Below are 20,139 nucleotides of genomic sequence, written 5' to 3' on the forward strand. Positions count from 1 at the left end.
AAGAAAACAGACAATAAATGAAAATAACTGCTGTAGAAAGCCTGGAGAAACTACTATTTTGGTTTAGTAGGTGGCTTATCCATCTTTGAAGAGTGTTTACTCAACATAAAAGGTCTGGCTTGTGTTTCAGAAGTCAATCAAGTATTATGCTGTGAAGAAATAACGTTCTCAAATTCAGAACTATTCAACCCAGTTTAGGTTTCAGTTAACTTCCAAAGATATTTTCCTTTAACAAATAGGAAACAGATGATCTTTAGTAAAGGAGAAGAAAATTAGAGTAGGGGGTGATCTTGCTATGCTGTCACAATTTTGGCTTTGTGATGTGATATTTGTGATACATCGAGTCTCTTTTAATATGAGAAGTTGGTAAAAACACAATTCCTCAATCTCATAAAATGAATATTTTTTTCACTCATCAAAATTACGGGCCTGGGGACACATTCATGCGCAGAGTAAGGAGGGTTTCCACATGTGAGAAGGGGAAAGGTAGGGGTTTCAGAGTTCAGCCAGAATAAGAAGCGTGTCCCCATGTAGTGGCAACCAGGTGTGATCTGTCAAGAGCCCAAGCAGAAGGGCACTGGGTATCAGTGTCCACATGGAAGGGGGAGCCCGGCAGGGTGAGGCATGCATGTGTACAAGTGAGGAAGTGGTGGTTGGGATGGAGAACCGGCTGCACACAGGAGGGCTGATCAAATAAGTAAATGTACTAAAGATAACGGAAGTCAGGTTTCTCACAGGGGTTATCAGCATGCAAAGAGAGAAACTAAAATTAATCTCATGGTGCTAGACTGGAATTGGAGTTACAGGTACAAACATACAGCTTTTGACAGATACAGAAATAGATATATATCAATGCATACATACTCCTTAGCTCTAGTCACTTAGAGGAAGTATAACAAGTGCCCAAACTTTAGTCTTAAAAGATCATTTTCTATTAAAAGAAACCAAGGATTGATCCTTGGAGAAATGGTTGGTTCCAGGACTGAAGTAAGGACAGTGTAAGATTATGCTATGTCAGAACGTAAGGATGGGCACATGTTAAAAGGACACAAAGCCAGCTTAAATGGGATCCTGGTGGTCAAGTCAAGGACAACTTGAGCATCAAAATAAAGAATGATAATTAAACATTATAACCCATTGAATACAACAGGAAATTATGTGTCTATACGTAAGTTGTATGTCTATACTTATAAGAAGGTCATGTTGCATTTAGTCTTCACGTCTCCTTCTGTGTTCAGTTGTTTCTTGGTTTTCATGACCGTGGCACTTTTAAAAATTAAAGGCCAGTTATTCTGTAGCATTTCCCCCAATCGAGGTTTGTTTGATGTTTTCTTAGGATCAGATTTAGATTATGTGCTCTTGGCATCAGTATCACAGAGGTGATAGTGCATCTGCTGACTAACACACGATTTCACTTTGCCCCCAGGCTGGTGATATAACTTTGATTACTTAATTATGGTGCCGCTCCTAGGCTTCTCCACTGTGAAGTTACCCATTTTGTAATTAGTAGGTCTTTTTTGGGGGGGAAGGTATTTTAAAACTAAATATCCTGTTTCTGATTTGTTGTTGTTGTTCATTCATTCAGCAGTATCCAACTTTTTGCAACCCCATGGACTGCAGCACACCAGTCTTCCCTGTTCTTCACCATCTCCCAGAGTTTGCTCAAACTCATGTCCATTGAGTCGATGCTGCCATCCAACCATCTCATCCTCTGCTATTCCGTTCTCTTCCCGCCCTCAATCTTTCCCAGCATCAGGGTCTTTTCAAGTGAGTTGACTGCTCGCATCAGGGGGCCAAAGTACTGGGGCTTCAGCTTCAGCATCAATCCTTCCAATGAACATTCAGGGCTGGTTTCCTTTACGGTTGTCGGGGTTTGATCCTTCTCAAGAAGGAACTGTATTCACAACTTTTAAGGTTTTGCCTGTTTTGAAATAATACTTAAAAAAACAGCAACCCTACACATAGACACACACATAGATGGGAGATGAAGCAGCTGTGACTGCTGTGCATACATAATATAAAAAGAATTAAGTTGTTAAAGCTAGGTCTCCACCACCAAGCTGCTGGGATGACTCAGGGACCCAAGGGCACGTTGCTGCTATGTCTGGTTTATTCACACACTCCTGTTATGCTGCTACTGTGACTAAGCCTCACCAGCATAGTCAGCTACATATGACAGATTAAAACACACCAGAGTGCATGATGGGCACAATTTTACAGATTCTTATGTAATTTAGGGAATTTGGTATATTGCCATTATTTTGCCTTTGTGATATTTGTGATATATTCAGTCACTTACATGTTGGTAAAAATATGATTTATCGACTGCAATAGTAAATAAATACAGAAGTGAAGAGATCTTTCTACTCTTCAAAATCAGAAAAATTAAAAAACAAAATTGAGAGCTAATTTTTCAGTCTTCCTAACAATTAAAGAAATTGCTCATTAGGATAACCGATTTTATACCTATCAAACATAAAACATAAAAAACATAAAAAAACATAAACATAAAAAAACATTAAAAAACTCAAACATTCTGGATTGCTGAGGAAATCAGTATTACTTAAACTGGCCATGTGTTTTGAGTTGATAACTGGTGGTAACTCTGAAAACTTAAGGCTTACATATCCTTTAATTAAGCAATTCTCTCTAGAACTCTCTTAAAATTATCTGTATATGTGCACAAAAGTTTATGCAAAAATAAGTTCACTGACAGCAACACTGAGGGAATAAAGGAATACCAGAAACTATTAATACCTAATTACAAAATCATGAGGCAGTGTTGAAGGGGAGACTTTCAAGTTTATCTACATATAGTTACATATTACTAAAGATTACTTAAGCCTTTAGTTCAATAAAGTAATGAATCATGTAATTTACAGAGGAAATATGCAATTCCTTATTATTAAAAACAAAGAAAATACTAATTGCACTGTTTTACACTTTATAATCAGTTTCTATATATCTTATCCAAATCTTACAGCATACTATGATTAGACCCAGACTTCCCTGGAGCTCAGATGGTAAAGAATCTGCCTGCAATGAAGGGGACCTGGGTTCAATCCCTGGGCTGGGAAAATCCCCTGGAGAAAGAAATAGGAACCCACTCCAGAATTCTTGCTTGGAGAATTCCATGGATAAAGGAGCCTGGTGGGCTATAGTCCCACCAGGTCGCAAAGTCTGACACGACTGACCGAGCGCGCACACGCACACGCGCACAGACACACACAGACACACACACACACACACAGCTTAGACCTAAGCCAACTCTCTCTCTCACACACACACACACACACACACACACACACACACACACACACACAGAGCTTAGACCTAAGCCAATTCCAAATCTTGACTATACCTTTTCCCACACTCTCTCTCTCACACACACACACACACACACACAGCTTAGACCAAAGCCAACTCTAAATCTTGATTATACCTTTTCCCACACTCAATCCCTGATTAGAGAGTTTATAACTTCACACTAAAGAATGGGTATCCCTTTAAAGGGTTTTGTCACTCTGTATAAAAATTAATAACTAAATGAAAATGTAACTGGTTTCAGCTGTTCCTGGGAAAACTAAAGTTTTCTTGATTTCTAGGATGATCTTAGGATGATTAATCTGTCTTTTATTATGGAGAAGAAAACTACTAAACCAATAGAAATGAGCTCCTAGAAGATGGCAGAGAACATTCCCAGCCTCAGAGATCCTTCCTTTTTAGGGAATTACACAAAAAGAACATGTATATTCTATAGCGTCATTGATTACCAGTCCTCCAAATACAAACAGGACATACCATCAGGAAACTGGTCAGCATCATCATCAAACATGGCTTCCTTTAGGGCGGACTTGTTGAAGGGACTCATGCTATCTGAATAGTTATACGGGTTATAGTCTCGGGAGCGTGGAGAGGAGTGAGCAGGCATTGAATGGAGCAGTGGAGCCTTATTATCAAGGGCTGTTTGGCTGGAGTCAGTAGCATCGCCTCCTGCTCTTGGGTCAGACATCCCAGGACCGCCACACATCTATTAATGGGAAGAGGAAGGCACAGCAAATTAAATCATTTCAAATATCTGTTTGAAAGTCTAAAAAGGTATTTCCCTACTGCTTGAAAGGCTGTTTTGAAAAGATAACAAAAACCAGCTGAAAAAAATTAAGTAATGGAAATCCATGATGATGAGCTAAAACTTACATTCAGAAAGTCAAAGTTTACTAGAAAAGATGTAAAGAAACCATAGCCATGAGGGCAAATAAGAATCATGAAAGAATGCTGTCTCTACTGGTCCAAATAGGAAAAGGAGTACGTCAAGGCTGTATATTGTCACTCTGCTTATTTAACTTCTATGCAGAGTACATCATGAGAAACGCTGGGCTGGAAGAAGCACAAGCTGGAATCAAGATTGCCGGGAGAAATATCAATAACTTCAGATATGCAGATGACACCACCCTTATGGCAGAAAGTGAAGAGGAACTAAAAAGCCTCTTGATGAAAGTGAAAGAGGAGAGTGAAAAAGTTGGCTTAAAGCTCAACATTCAGAAAACAAAGATCATGGCATCTGGTCCCATCACTTCATGGGAAATAGATGGGGAAACAGTGGAAACAGTGTCAGACTTTATTATTTTGGGCCCCAAAATCACTGCAGATGGTGACTGCAGCCATGAAATTAAAAGATGCTTACTCCTTAAGAAGGAAAGTTATGACCAACCTAGATAGCATATTCAAAAGCAGAGATATTACTTTGCCAACAAAGGTCTGTCTAGTCAAGGGTATGGTTTTTCCAGTAGTCATATATGGATGTAAGAGTTGGACTGTGAAGAAAGCTGAGCACCGAAGAATTGATGCTTTTGAACTGTGGTGTTGGAGAAGACTCTTGAGAGTCCCTTGGACTGCAAGGAGATCCAACCAGTCCATTCTGAAGGAGATCAGCCCTGGGTGTTCTTTGGAAGGAATGATGCTAAAGCTGAAACTCCAGTACTCTGGCCACCTCATGCAAAGAGTTGACTCATTGGAAAAGACTCTGATGCTGTGAGGGATTGGGGGCAGGAGGAGAAGGGGATGACAGAGGATGAGATGGGTGGATGGCATCCCGACTCGATGGACGTGAATCTGAGTGAACTCCAGGAGTTGGTGATGTACAGGGAGGCCTGGTGTGCTGCGATTCATGGGGTCGCAAAGTGTTGGACGTAAAGAGTTGGACACAATTGAGTGACTGAACTGAATTGAACTGAACTGAATGACTCCTACAGTTGCCTTATCAAGGGCGGGATCAAATATACACAATGTGATTACCAAGTTTCTCTATGCCAGTAAAAGATACAAAACAACTTTCATTAGAAACACAGAACTAAAAGCTGCCAGATCTCATTATTAAGGTTGTAAATTCTATAATGACAGTATGTTAATAAAGTATAAGAAAACCGAATTTAAGAAGGCCTACTTAAGGAAAAAGAGGCCACAAAGGACAGTATGACTTTTGGAACGCTGCATGATGGAGTTTGGGCACATTAACATAACTTATCAAAATACCAATTACCACCATCAATATCACCATTACCACCATCTACTGAGCAACCATGTGCTGCTATGCCAGTAGCAAGGTGTTCTACAAATATTCTTTAAATATTTACTGTACAAGTATTCTATGCCAGGCATCATTACTGGCATTGAGAATATATTAGTTAACAAACGAGAGAATGCTGTCTAGCCTCATGAAGCTGACATTCTAGCTGAGGGACAGAGACATTTGGAAAATGTAATGAGTGAGCTACGTATGTGGTACAGTAGGAGGTGAATCTCGTATGGCAGGCAAGGGCAGTATTAAAGGGACCTGAGTGACAAGGCTGCAGGGGAGTCAGTGTGGTCAGAGTAAGGTTCGCTGGGAAGCCACTGCAGCGAAGATCTGGAGGCAACGAGGAGACTGGCCATGGCTATCTGGGGTAAGAATGTTTACGGCAGAGGGGCAGCCTAGACAGAGGCACTGAGGCAAAGCGCATGCCCTGCATGCTCAGGGACAGCGAGGAGGCAAGTGGCTCGAGCAGAAGAGAGTAGCAGGGGATGAGGCTGCAGAGGTAACAAGGGAAAAAATTCTACCGTGTAGACTGCGGCTTGTTTCTGAAGACAGAGTAAACAGATTTCCTGATGGACTGAGTAGGGAGGATGAGAAGCTGAGACAAGGTGAGGACAACTGTCTGTCCAAGGTTTTCGGCTGAGCAACTAGCACTGTATCAACTGAGAGAGAAAAGAACAGTTTGGGGGGAAGATCTGGAGTTTAAACAGGAAGCTAGATGTATGGATCGGGAACTCAGAAGAGAGATCTGGGCTGGATGGAATCACATGATTTATTATATGCATAGTAATTTTTTAAGGTATGCAGTAACATCCCTAGTTTCCTTAGGCAGACATGAGGTTTACAGATGGTCATCTGACTAGTGAGTAAATGGCAAACTCACCCCTGCCAGAATCCACTGCTTGGCACTGCCCCTGCTCCTCTAGGAGGGAAGTCTCAATCATGCAGTGATGCTTCCTAACCTCTCACTGCTACCACACTCAACTTGTGAGGCAGGGAACCTCAAATACGAGTAGTAAACAGGGTTTTGGCAGTCAGTTTACTGGCCCATCTGCCATGTAGGCACGGGGAGAAAAACAATAGCAGGAAAGAAGTCAGGAGGCAGAGAAGGGGGCTCTTTAGAGATCTGCTAAAGCACCGCAGCGTTCTACAATTGTGCAAACACTGAGAAACCACAGGTTCCACAGGAAATGGTGGGATAGCTTGTTCTTAGAAAAGTGTAAGATGTCAGAGAAAAGCTGAAGTAGAGTAAAAAAATATCAACAGCTCTTTATATAGTGGCAGAAATAACAAACTGAACAATAAGATTCATTAATGTTAGAAAGATGGGCCAAAACATTCTTAACTGGAACCACATCAACTGATGAAAATATCACCACACTGAACAGGAATTTTCAAAAAGTCTAAACACTTTGTTTTGTCCTACAAGAGCCATGGGATTTGGCCGATGTTCTGGTCCTCTGCTCCTTCATAATGCATGTGCTTTTGTAACTATACCGGCTTTCGTCCTGGTTCTCAGCTGGACGAAGCCTGATCCCACCTAAGCGTCTCTGTGCCTGCTATTTCCTTAATGGAATGCTCCTCTCCTAGATCGCGTATGGCTCTACCTGGGTCTCTATGCAAATGCCATCTTTCCTACAGCGCTAATCTCTATCTGAAACTCCACAAGGAACTTGAGGGCAGCACCTATGCCTTGTAAATCTAAGACGCACAACAGAGCCTGGAGCAAGGCAGGTATTCAGTAAATATTGAGTAATTGACTCCTGGAAGTTTATATCTGAAAATGACAGAAAGCAAAGTTTAAAAACAAAATTAAAAACTCTTAATGAAAATGTGTGCAATGTAAGAATATTCAAATACTCACTGAATCGCCATCATCTTTTTTAGAATCTCTTTTCAATGGTTCATTCATATCTTCTTGACTACGGAAGCTGAAATTCTGAATTGCTTCAGTGACACCTCTAAGAGAGCTATAAATATCTTCAGAGTTCATATTTTCTGTGTCATAATCAAAAGCACTATGAAAAAGACAACAATTAATTTTTGTTTCTGTGTAGTTTTAAAATACAAATACATTTGAGGAAATGGCACAGGATGTTTATAAAGACAGAGTTAGAGAACATATATGTTCTAAAGCATAATTAGCAAAACAAAACCTGACAGGTACAAATGGCTAGAGTATGTGCCGGGAGCCAGTGTGAGGAACTCCGCCCGTGGCAAAGGTCATGAGGAAGGAGGCTCAGCATACGCACCCCTTTTTTACTTCTTAAAACAGCCAGATGCAGCGCAGTCGCAAGCTTCTGAAAGCATGTTCCCCTGTTTGCTCATCAAGGGCAGTTTATAGTGACTCTATAAGGCACAGCCCTTGACAACTGGTTTTTCTTTTCACCTTAAGAACTTTTTTTACATTTTTAAGTAGCTGAGAAAAAAATCGAAACACATTTCATGACACAAGAAAATTACATAAAACTCAAACTGTGTGTGTGCGTGCATGCGTGCTCAGTCGTGCCCAACTCTTTTGCGACCCCATGGACTGTAGCTCGCCAGGCTCCTCTGTCCATGGAATTTTCCAGGCAAGAATACTGGAGTGGATTGCCATTTCCTCCTCCAGGGGATCTTCCAGGAATTATTCTGGAACATAGCAATGCTGATTTATTTAGCTACTGTCTATGGCTATTTCACACTACAACAGCAGAGTTGAATAGACCTGACAAAGACTACCCTGACTGCAAAGTCTAAAATATTTACCATATGACTCTCTACAGAGTTTGCTAACCCCAGTAGGTACTGCTGGAAGAGGAGATAAATACATTTCACACAAATACATAAGACGACTGAGAATTTTTAACATAGAATACAAGTGTTACTGACGTGAATTCTTTGTTTTGGCCACACCGTGAGGCATGCAGAATCTTACTCCCCTGATGCCAGGGATGGAACCAGTGCCCCCTGCAGTGGAAACAGAGCCCTAAAGCACTTGACTGCCAGGGAAGTCCCACTGAACTATGAATTCTATATTCAGGTTATAAAATTCAACTCAGTCTGGAATTTAGCCTTTATAATTATCACATATGCATAGGCATGGAAAAAATATGATGGCAAGTTTGCAATATGTTTTGCAATTTAATGAAACATATAATTGTAATGAATATGAAGAAGAATATGCTACATGGCTAATAACAAAAATCAAGCTGACAAGGACAATAATGGCTACTAAGCCATTTTTTAAAGACCAGGAGAAGGGAAAACAATGTTAATCCATTAATGAGTTAATTAATAACTTCTGAAATATAGCTCATGTGGGATTTGCTCAAGTGTGTGAAAATTTCACAAGTCTCATGAAGGATCAATCTCAAGATCACATTTTTTTCCTAAGTACACATATTGCCATTTTATATTTAACCCTTCCCTATATGTTTTTATTTTTACATTTTTTTGTCTATAAACTTAATTTTGTTTTCTATTTTTAACAGGTGGTTGGCCGATATTAGATCTAAATTTTCATTATAACTTGATCTCATCGTTTATATCAACTTTTATAACTGAAAGACACAACTGGAAATTAATGGATTTATACAGCTTATCTGAGAAACAAACAGTAACTGTGGTATTTAATGTTTAATTACTGCTTGCTTTTTTCCAAAAGCTGTGTCCATAAGTTCTCCTGTCACTTACAAGAAAAAGAATTCCATATCCTATATATTATTATCATCTAAAGGGTTCATTTTGGAATAAAAATTGTTCCAAACAACATTGTTTTAATTTGATAAGTTTCTATGTGTCCAAGACATTTTAGTTAAGCAGTAATCAACTGGATTTATATTGATGTCAGTCGTTCTAAGAATGGGAATCTGCAAATACAAACCATGATGGTAAACACCCCTTCTATTACCTTGGAGATAAAGTATTCTGTGATGTATTGGTAGGAGAAGTGAGAGGACTGGACCAGTTGGCTGGTGACCGTGGTGCTGGTCTTGTCAAAGGACTTCCCATGGAACCCTGATGGACGAGAATCAAATAAACGTGAGCATATGACAGGCTCTTAGGGAAGCCATACAGTCAAGATGCTGAACACATGAAAGAGCCAGATTTATATTAACAGGTCATTATTTTATGTATTTAAAAAAATTAAAAAGAATTTTTTTGTCTATGTAATGAGACAAGCGGGATCTTAATTCCCCAACCAGGATCAAACCCACATCCCTGCACTGGAAGCACAGAATCTTAACCAATGGGCCACCAGGGGAGTTCCCAGGTCACTATTTTACCGTTTTCTTTTAATTTATTACTAAAATTCATTTAGCTGCGTTGGGCCTTAACTGTGGCATGCAGACACAAGTTCCTCCAAGTTCCTCCATGGCACGTGGAATCCCAGGTTCCCTGACCAGGGACTGAATCCATGTTCCCTGCACTGCAAGGCGGATTATTAACCACTGGACCACCAAGGAAGTCCTTGCTAGGTCGTTATTTTAAAATACTCATGTACGTATCTCTAGTTTCTGTGGGGAAAAGCTTTCTTCCCATTCAGCAATCTAGCTCTTTAAGTTCTTTGTTGTTGTTGTTATCCTCAGCTATTCCTTCTCCTAAATATTACCACAACAATCTTTTTTCCTCAATAATTAAACAAGATTCCAAATTAGCAATCTTAAATTAGCTTCCTGTCCTAAGCCAATTCCTTCCTCCGATCATTCAGTTCAGTTCAGTTCAGTCGCTCAGTCGTGTCCGACTCCCTCTGACCCCATGAATCGCAGCACGCCAGGCCTCCCTGTCCATCACCAACTCCCGGAGTTCACTCAAACTAACGTTCATCGAGTCAGTGATGCCATCCAGCCATCTCATTTTCTGTCATCCCCTTCTCCTCCTGCCCCCAATCCCTCCCAGCATCAGAGTCTTTTCCAATGAGTCAACTCTTCGCATCAGGTGGCCAAAATATTGGAGTTTCAGCTTTAGCATCAGTCCTTCCAAAGAACACCCAGGACTGATTTCCTTTAGGATGGACTGGTTGGATCTCCTTGCAGTCCAAGGGACTCTCAAGTGTCTTCTCCAACACCACAGTTCAAAAGCGTCAATTCTTCAGCGCTCAGCTTTCTTTATAGTCCAACTCTCACATCCATACATGACCATTGGAAAGACTATACCCTTGACTAGACGGACCTTTGTTGGCAAAGTAATATCTCTGCTTTTGAATATGCTATCTAGGTTGGTCATAACTTTCCTTCCAAGGAGTAAGCGTCTTTTAATTTCATGGCTGCAATCACCTTCTGCAGTGATTTTGGAGCCCCCCAAAATAAAGTCTGACACTGTTTCCACTGTTTCCCCATCTATTTCCTGTGAAGTGATGGGACCAGATGCCATAATCTTCGTTTTCTAAATGTTGAGCTTTAAGCCAACCGTTTCACTCTCCTCTTTCACTTTCATTCAAGAGGCTTTTTAGTTCCTCTTCATTTTCTGCCATAAGGGTGGTGTCATCTGCATATCTGAGGTTATTGATATTTCTCCCGGCAATCTTGATTCCAGCTTGTGCTTCTTCCAGCCCAGCGTTTCTCATGATGTACTCTGCATAGAAGTTAAATAAGCAGGCTGACAATATACAGCCTTGACGTACTCCTTTTCCTATTTGGAACCAGTCTGTTGTTCCGTGTCCAGTTCTAACTGTGGCTTCCTGACCTGCATATAGGTTTCTCAAGAGGCAGGTCAGGTGGTCTGGTATTCCCATCTCTTTCAGAATTTTCCACAGTTTATTGTGATCCACACAGTCAAAGGCTTTGGCATTGTCATTACAGCAGAAATAGATGTTTCTCTGGAACTCTCTTGCTTTTTCCATGATCCAGCGGATGTTGGCAATTTGATCTCTGGTTCCTCTGCCTTTTCTAAAACCAGCTTGAACATCTGGAAGTTCACCTCCAATCATTACAATCATTTAAATTTTGTTCCTCCTTCAGTTTGATTTACAAACGATTTTTACAAAGACATCAAAGAAGTAAAATCTGGTCATATTAGCAATTTGCCTACTCTTAAGGTAATAATAAAACAATATCTTCTCCTTTTATGTTTTTAATTTTAAGTTTTTGTCCCATGTACCTTGTGGGATCTTAGTTTCCTGAGCAGAGAGTCAACCCATGGCCCTGGCAGTGAAAGTACAGAATCCCAGCCACTGCACCACCAGGGAATTCCCCCTTCCCATTTAAAAAAATAATTGACTTTGGTCCCAAGGAATGGTTCTCACATTGTTTTCCCCTTACACTTTACCTTACTCCTGACATAAGTGCATCTGCTTTCTCCTTTACGCATTATCAAAGGTATTGCCCTCTTTGTCTTTTTAAAACCCAAGTTCAATTCTTTGGCATATTATGTAAATAGTTCAATACCATTTAGATGTAACATTAACACTTCATTTACTCAGATCTTACTTCTCCAAAATAAACTCTTGTATTATTCAAGCACCTATAGACTGACAAGCCTGTAATTATTAAATGTGAACATGTCCTTTAAAGCACTACCCTCCTTGGGCCTGTTATTCCTGGAATAAGTCATCCTTGCTGGTCCTCCAATAAAGACTGGTTCATCTAAAGAGCATGTTCTAATCCTCAGGGCTTGCACTGATCTAAGTTCTCATCTAAGTTCTGCTATATTTCACTTTCCTTGTTCATACCGTGGTCACCATTCACCACTACCCTAATGCACACCAAATAATAATAGAAAAATTAGAGGCCTAAGGACTATTCTTTCCAGGACAATATTTATTTCTGCTTAGGAAATGCTGCCTAATGCAAATGCAAAAATTACATATTAGGATCAAAGTTTACTTCACGCAAAAAAGAAAGCAATTACTGTTGTTAACCATCCATCACATTAAACAATGGACAAAAAAATAAAATAAAACAAGTGAAAAAAGACCTGGGTTCCATTGCCAGTGTTTCGAAGGTGATTATGAAGAAGTTTGGTAGCACCATCCTGAAAAGTTTTTGGTAAAGCTCCTAATAACATTGTAAACTCTGGGGTATTGAGTTCAAACAAGGAAATCAGGACTGACTGTGCTGCCTAGAAAACAAAGACATACAAGAAGCAGATGAATATATTTTGGTTACTCAAAGGAGACCATTTTCTTCATTCAACATTTCTGTTCAATAGTGCCAGACCACCTTTCCTAGGGAAAAAGGATGTTCCTACATTCTTTCAAATTTCTTTGCTGAAACAATAAAAAACATTTTTTTGACTTACCATTTGTTTTTTGAAAGAAAGAAGGGATTATGAAAAGTATAACAAATATGATCTACCAAGGGCAATGGTCTTGGCACCTTTGTTGAAAATCAGTTGGCCACAGACATGGGTTTTCTTCTGGACTCCCAATTCTCTTCTATTGGTCTTTATCTCTGTCCTTAACCCATTACCACACTGCCTTGATTACCATTACTTTGTATTAGGTTTTGAAGTCAGCAAGTGTAAAGTCCTCCTACTTGTTTTTTTTTTTCCCAAGGCTGTTCTGGCTATTACGGGGCCCCAGGAATTCCATTATGAATTTTGGAATCAGCTTCTCAATTTCTATAAAGCCAGCTAGGATATGGTAGGGATTACACTGAATTTATAGATCACTCTGGGGAGTACTGACATCTTAATATAGTAAGTCTTCTCATCCAAGAAAACTTGATCTTCTCATCCAAGAACATGGGATGATTTTCCATCCTAAATTTCTTTCAATATTGTTATACAGTTTCTACTATAAACTCTGTGCTTCATTAAATTTATCACTGTTTAATCTTCTTAGTGCTATTTTAAATGGAATTGTTATCTTAATTTCACTTTTGGATTGTTCAAATGTTTAGAATACAACTGATATTTGTGTATTAATTTTGCACCCTGCAATCCCGCTGAATGGGTTTATTAGTTCTAATAATATTTTAGTGATTCTAAAGGATTTTCTATACATAAAATTATATCATTTGCAAATAGAAATAGTTTTTCTTTCCTTCTTTCTCTTTTGTCTCTTTCATTTTCTTTCTCGTCTTTTTTTTTGGGGGGGGGGAGGGTTTGTTTTTTCCAGCTCAACTGTCCTGGCTAGAACCCTACTACAGTGTTGAACAGAAATGGTGAGAACTGACATCTATCTCTTATTCCTGATTTTACAGAGAAAGCATCCAATCTTTCACAATTAAGTAGCTGTGGATATTTGGAGGTGCCCTGCATTGGGCTTAGAAAGTTCCCTTCCCTTGTTAGTTTGCTTGCTATTTAGTGTTAATCATGAGAGATGTTAGATCTTGCCAGACGCCTTTTCTGATGAGATAATCATGTGGCTTTTGTCTTTTTAGTATTCATATGGAGCACTATAACAGATTTTCAGATGTTAACTCAACCTTGCATTCCTGTGATCAATTCCACTTGGTCTTGGTATGTAAGTCTCTTTTTTATGTTACAGAATTTGGTTTGCCAGTATTTTGTTGAGGATTAAAAGTGTCCATATTTGTAAGAGATACTGATCTGTAGTTTTCTTTTTGTGTGTGATGTCTTGGTCTGGGTTTGTTACCAAGATAAAACTGCCCTCAAAGAATGAGCTGGAAAGTGTTCCTACTTCTTATGGTTTTTAAAGAAGAGTTTGAGAAGAATTGATATTAATGTTTGGTAGAACTCACCAGTTAAACCATCTGAGCCTGGCTTTTCTTTTTGGGTGGTTTTTTGATTACTAAATTAATCTCTTAACTTGTTCTATTGACTTTTCCAGTTAGTTTTGCTAGTTTGTGTCTATCTAGGGATTTGCCCATTTCATCCAAGTTTACCACTTCCTAGTATACAATATTGTAGCATTCCTTTATAATTATCTTTATTTCTGGAAGGTTAGTAATAAAATTCTCTGCTTCATTTCTAATCCTAGTGATTTCAGCTTTCTTCATTTTTCTATCAATAGAGCTACAAGTTTGTCAATTTTGTTGATCTTTCCAAAAAACACAATTTTTGGTTTCACGAATTTTCTCTATCATTTTTCTACTCTATATTTTATTAATTTATGCTTAATCTTTTTTGCTTGTTTGGCCTGATTTTTAAAATTGGAGTACTCTTTTTGCTATACAATATCAGTTACAGGTGTATACTATAAGTGACTCATACATTATAACTCACTTATACTTATTATTTCCCTTGTACAATATATCATTGTGACTGATTTTATACTTAAATGCTTATACTTCATCATTCTCCACTCCCATATTATCCCTCTCCTGCTGGTAACCACTAGATTGTTCTCTATATCTCAACAGAGTTCTTTCTTATTATATTCACTAGTTTGTTAAATTTTTTAGATTCCGCACGTAAGTGATATCACACAGTGTTTGTCATTGTCCGATTTATTTCACTTAGCATAAAGTTCAACCATGTTGCTGCAAATGGCGAAACTCTGCTCATTTTTACAGATTAGTAGTATTCCATGGTGTGTGTGTATTTGTGCGTGTGTGTATCACCTCTTTATCCTTTCATCTGTTGATGGACACATGTTGCTACCATCCATATCCTGGCAACTGTAAATAATGGTGCAATGAACATCACTGGTGTGTGTATACCTTTTCAAATTAATGTTCTTGCTTTTTTTTTTTAAGATATATACCCAGGAATGAAATTGCTGGGTCATATGGTAGTTCTATTTTTAGTTCTTTGAAACTAAGGACCTGTTTTCACAGTGACTGCAACAATTTACATTTCCAACACCAGTGTATGAGGGTTCTCTTTTCTCCACATCCTTGCTAACACTTGTTATCTGTGTTCTTTTTGATGACAGCCATTCTGACCGGTGTGAGGTAATATCTCTGTGGTTTTGATTTGAATTCCCTTGATGATTAGTGATTTTCAGCATCTTTTTATTTGCCTGTTGGCCATCTGCATTTTCTCTTTGAAAATAGTCTATTCAGCTTTTCTATTTTTCAATTAAGCTGCCTTTTTTTTTTTTTTTTGATGTTGAGTTGTAGAAGTTGTTTATATATGCTGGATATTTATCCCTTATCAGTCATTTGCAAATATTTTCTCCCATATTCAATAGGCTGTCTTTTGTTTTGTTTATGGTTTTCTTTGCTCTGCAAAAGCTTTTAAGTTTAATTAGGTCCCATTTGTTTTTCTTTTATTTCCTTTGCTTTGGGAGATGGAACCAACAAGCACTATTTCGATTTATGTCAGAGAGTGTTCTATGTTTTCCTCTAGGATACTAACAGTATTCAGTCTTACATTTAAGTCTTTAATCCATTTTGAGTTTATTTTTGTATACAGTCTTAGGGAATGTTCTAATTTCATTCTTTTACATGGAGCTGTCCAGTTTTCCCAGCACCAGTTATTGAAGAGATTATTTTTTTCCTCATTGTATATTCCTGGTTACTTTATCATAGTAACACACATTGACCATTTGTGCATGGGTTTATTTCTTGGCTCTCAGAATTCTGTTCCATTAATCTGTGTGTCTATTTTTGTGTCTGTACCATATTGTTTTGATTACTCTGGTTCTGTCAGTAGAGCCAAATACAGGATGCAAGAAACGAATGATTAGGGTTGAAGAGGAATCTCAGGAAGATGGTGAAGAGAACAGAGGGTCCAGAAAGGAACACCCCAGAAAAGAAAGAACCACTGTTTTTGAGCATATGGAAGATCTCAGCCATGAGCATGGGGCAGAGATGTTGAACCTATTAACATTTAAAAAATATGTTGGGGGGAGAAACAGGACAATGAAAACCCAAGGCAAATTATTAACACTAGGACAAACTAAGTTTCCATAAGGAGGGAGGCAGTAATTAACCACTTGGTGAAAGAATTAATACTTCCACAGTCAAAATTAAATCTTTTCTACTGATTACCAACAACTGATTCATAAGTATTTGAAGGTTATGGGGGAAAGACATAGGCTAGGATACTGGAAAGTGAAATCTTCATTTACAAACGCAGACAGACAGATACATAACTGAATCTATCAACAGGTCAGTAAATAATGCCCAAAATTAATACATCAAGAAACAGTACAAACTCTTATTTGAAATACATAGGTAAATGCAAGGGAAAAAATTCTGAACGGCTATAAGAGTAGAGTTAGGAGGACTGTGTCAAAGACAGCTATTTTTGATTCTAAGTCTGAAAATTACAGTCACATTAATTGCATAAAATTTAAAAGAGAGGATTTTTTTTTTAAAGATCTTTGTATCACCAGGTAAATAACTCTATGCTAATGGGTAACATCCTGAAAATATTAGCTTCCTTAACTGGCAATCTAAAATGACTGATTTGCTTTTCTAATTTATCTTCTGAATCTTAAACTAAAACATACCTTCCGAACATCAGAACTTTTGGGTTCTGTTGTCCAAGTGATGACTCGAGACACTGCCAGGCGAGTTTCACTGGAATTTACAAAATCTCCTGGATCCATCTGTTTGGCCAGAGTTTCTATGTATTTGAGGATAGCAACCTTCACCTATACAGGGATGCACAAAGAGAGAGGACAATCAGCTGGGCATCGTTAGGCAGTAAGAACACTTGAGAAATAGATAGGTAATAATTTTTTTTTAACAAATACAAAATGAAAAAGCATCAACAGCAAAAGAAAGAAAAGTTATACATACAACCACCTACCTATCAGAGGTACAAGTATATGATAATGTGGCTTTTTTCCCACACATAGCAGAATTTATAAATTTTATTACCCATCTTTGAGCAATTGTTGAAGACTCTCTTGATAAGATTAGACACTTCTCCTTTAGTCTGCCTTCAGAGCTTAGAGCTGACTCTTGTCTAGATCTCCCCGGGAACCAGTCTTTATACATTGAAGGATAATTTGCCTCTTGGGGAAATGAACCAAAGAGTTTTGGAAATAAGGTATTATACATCCAGTGGGTAATCAAGTGGATAATCAAAGTGGGCAATACAGGTTTTTGATAAATATACATTAAGGCTCCAGTGAGACCAGGTTCCTTAATAGGTCCATCAACTGCTAGAACCACCTCTCAAAATAAATGTGACAAAAAAGCTTTACAGAAGGACCACTGGGGAAGAGATACTTATTTGCATAAAATAAGTATAATATATGAGTTTAAAAAGTCTTACTATTCTCCTAGAAATTCCTGATATGTGGGTGGCATGGCAGGTAGGAGTGTGGTAGGATGCAGGCTTTGAAATCAGCAAGAGGTGGGGCAAAGCACACACGCTTCTCTCTTAGATGCAGCCTTCTTTACCCTTCGAGTAAGCCATTATTAAATAATCCCCCCTTTCTCAGTATGGCAGGGTAGAAAAAGTTAGAGAACCACTGTTTTTAAAGTCACGTCTAACATTCTAGATTTCTAAATAATGATTCTCTAAGACGTTATCAGTGCACTTTAGAAATGGCACCTGGCAGAGTGCACAGTCCTTGGATACAGCAGACTCTAAACACATACTAAATGCTGATTTGCAGACTTAGAAAAAGGAAGGTTTAAATGTATGATTAAAAATAGCAACTTTGAAAAAATATTGTCAAAGATTAAGGTAATCAGGTACTCTGTACTCCTTCATCCCCTATTACTGATCTTATTATTGATCATTTCTCTCACTCAATCCAAATAAGGTCTCTGGGAAGTACTATGTCAAGTTAATATACAGAAGCAATAAGTTAAACTTCTGACTCTTAAACATTTTCCCCTCTCTGCTTCCAGTTTAAAGAAGACAGAAAGCATCAACTTATTGTCTTCATTTCATAATAAATGATTTTAAGAAGTAACTGTAAGAAATTTTTTTTTTTTTTAAGTTAATCCAAAACCATCCTGAGTAAATCATACAGTGAAGAGGGAAAGAGATGTATGGTTAATTTTGAGTAGCAAGCCCAACTAAATTATGGCAGCACATAACATTCTGGAGTTTTAAGCCATGTCATCTTCTACTGGTAAGACCAGCTGAAAGAAAGCTGAAGTAAATCAAAGAATAAACATCAATGCATTTTGTTTTTTGAAAATATTTATTTGCACTATGTGAGATGTAATTAGTACCATGTCTTGGCAATTTATAGAGGCATGTAAAGTTTCTAAATAGTTTCATAGAATAGGTGTGTTTACTATACAAATAAGCAAAACAACCATAATACATTTATAATCTTTTGAAAATTTATATTTTGGTAGTATATTTCAAAAGGTTATAAACATCGTCTGTATTTTTAATAACATAAACATGCATTCTTCTTCAGAGAGGAAAAACATTACAGTTGCTAAGGTGTGTATAATTCTAAACATATTTCTGAAACTCAAAAAAAAAAAAGTCAAAAAGTTCCATTTATTTGAAAAATATTACTCAAATAAAATCACTCTGTATGCCCTCTTTGTCTATTTTATTGCTTCCTTTTTGACATTTGGCTACATGATAGTCTGTGAGAAATATAAAATTTTATCTGAAAGATCCAGCACTTTTTAAATAAAGAATTTTGGTAAATCTCATACTGAAGTTATTTGTGTTTTTCTATAATCTGTTAAGTTTTTAATTCTTAATCCTGTCAATCATCTCAAAGTTACTTTTATTTTCGGCATAAGGTACAGCTCCAATAAAATTCCTTTTTGCTATCCTAAGACATTAATTTGTGGGTGTCTTTCCCCTACAGTGACTTTCCCCTACAGCTTTATGTATATACGTGTGTATAATATATAAAAGCCATACCTATGTCCATATAACAGATTATGATATATACATATTTACAGAGACCGTTTCTCTAAAAGTCATATACACATATATATTCCCTCATAAATATGAGGTAATATGAGGTAAATATTCTTTACTTCAGTCAGTAAAGAATCTGCCTGCAATGCAGGAGACCCAGGTTTGATCGCTGGGTTGGGAAGATCCCCTGGAGAAGGAAACGGCAACCCACCCCAGTACTCTTGTCTAGGAAACCCCATGGACAGAAGCGCCTGGCAGGCTATAGTTCATGGGGTTGCAGAGCTGGACGTCACCGCGTACGTACATATGTGCACCGCGACTTCCAGAGAAAGAGTCTGTGATCCCAGTCTTCGGCATGACATTTCCTAGCAGGGAGACTAGTTCTATACTTCCCATTGTCTTTCTCTTCAGGCCTTCAGCAGCCCTTATTTTGAAAGCTGATGATTCAGACCTCCATTTCTACTGGCCCATGTAACAACTCTATATGTTTTCAATGCCATTTGAATACCTACCACCAGTACCTAAATCATAATTCTTTCCACAGCTTACAGTTCATCACGTTATTATAAATATTAGTGACAGAAAATTATCAGGAATACCTAGCACAATGGCTTGGACGAATAACAAGTTTAAACAACATCTATCAATAACAGCAAGTAAATTATTCTCCTTCTGCAGGTCACTTTTAAAAATCTAAACAGATGGAACCTCTTTCGCAAAGCAGCTCTGAGAAAATAACATATGTTGAGTACATGTCAACCCTGGTAAGAAACATAATTGTGACTTTAAGGCAAAATCATATTCAGAAACTTAGAAGGGAAATCAACCCAAGGCAATAATGCTTATAGAAACATTTCGTGCAGAACAGAGCAGAAAATACAAGGCTTGTAAATGTACATATGCTTGTTATTTCCCTGACGTTAATCTCATTTAAG

General features: G+C 38.0%; 1 protein-coding gene across 23 annotated transcripts in view; it reads right to left on the reverse strand.

Annotated features, from left to right (window-relative positions):
• The window catches only part of CLASP2 (cytoplasmic linker associated protein 2), a 180,343-nt gene that overhangs the window by 12,576 nt on the left and 147,628 nt on the right, over positions 1-20,139 (reverse strand). For all 23 annotated transcript variants that reach the window (XM_018067148.1, XM_018067145.1, XM_018067144.1 and 20 more), the window contains 5 exons: positions 16,860-17,003; positions 12,470-12,613; positions 9,465-9,571; positions 7,437-7,590; positions 3,802-4,030 (listed from right to left, as the gene is read on the reverse strand). In XM_018067148.1, the coding sequence (XP_017922637.1) occupies positions 3,802-4,030; positions 7,437-7,590; positions 9,465-9,571; positions 12,470-12,613; positions 16,860-17,003 (778 nt within the window). The remainder of the gene's footprint in view (positions 1-3,801; positions 4,031-7,436; positions 7,591-9,464; positions 9,572-12,469; positions 12,614-16,859; positions 17,004-20,139) is intronic.

Source organism: Capra hircus, chromosome 22 (genome assembly GCF_001704415.2).
Source record: "Capra hircus breed San Clemente chromosome 22, ASM170441v1, whole genome shotgun sequence".
In the NCBI taxonomy this organism is placed as follows: domain Eukaryota; kingdom Metazoa; phylum Chordata; class Mammalia; order Artiodactyla; family Bovidae; genus Capra; species Capra hircus.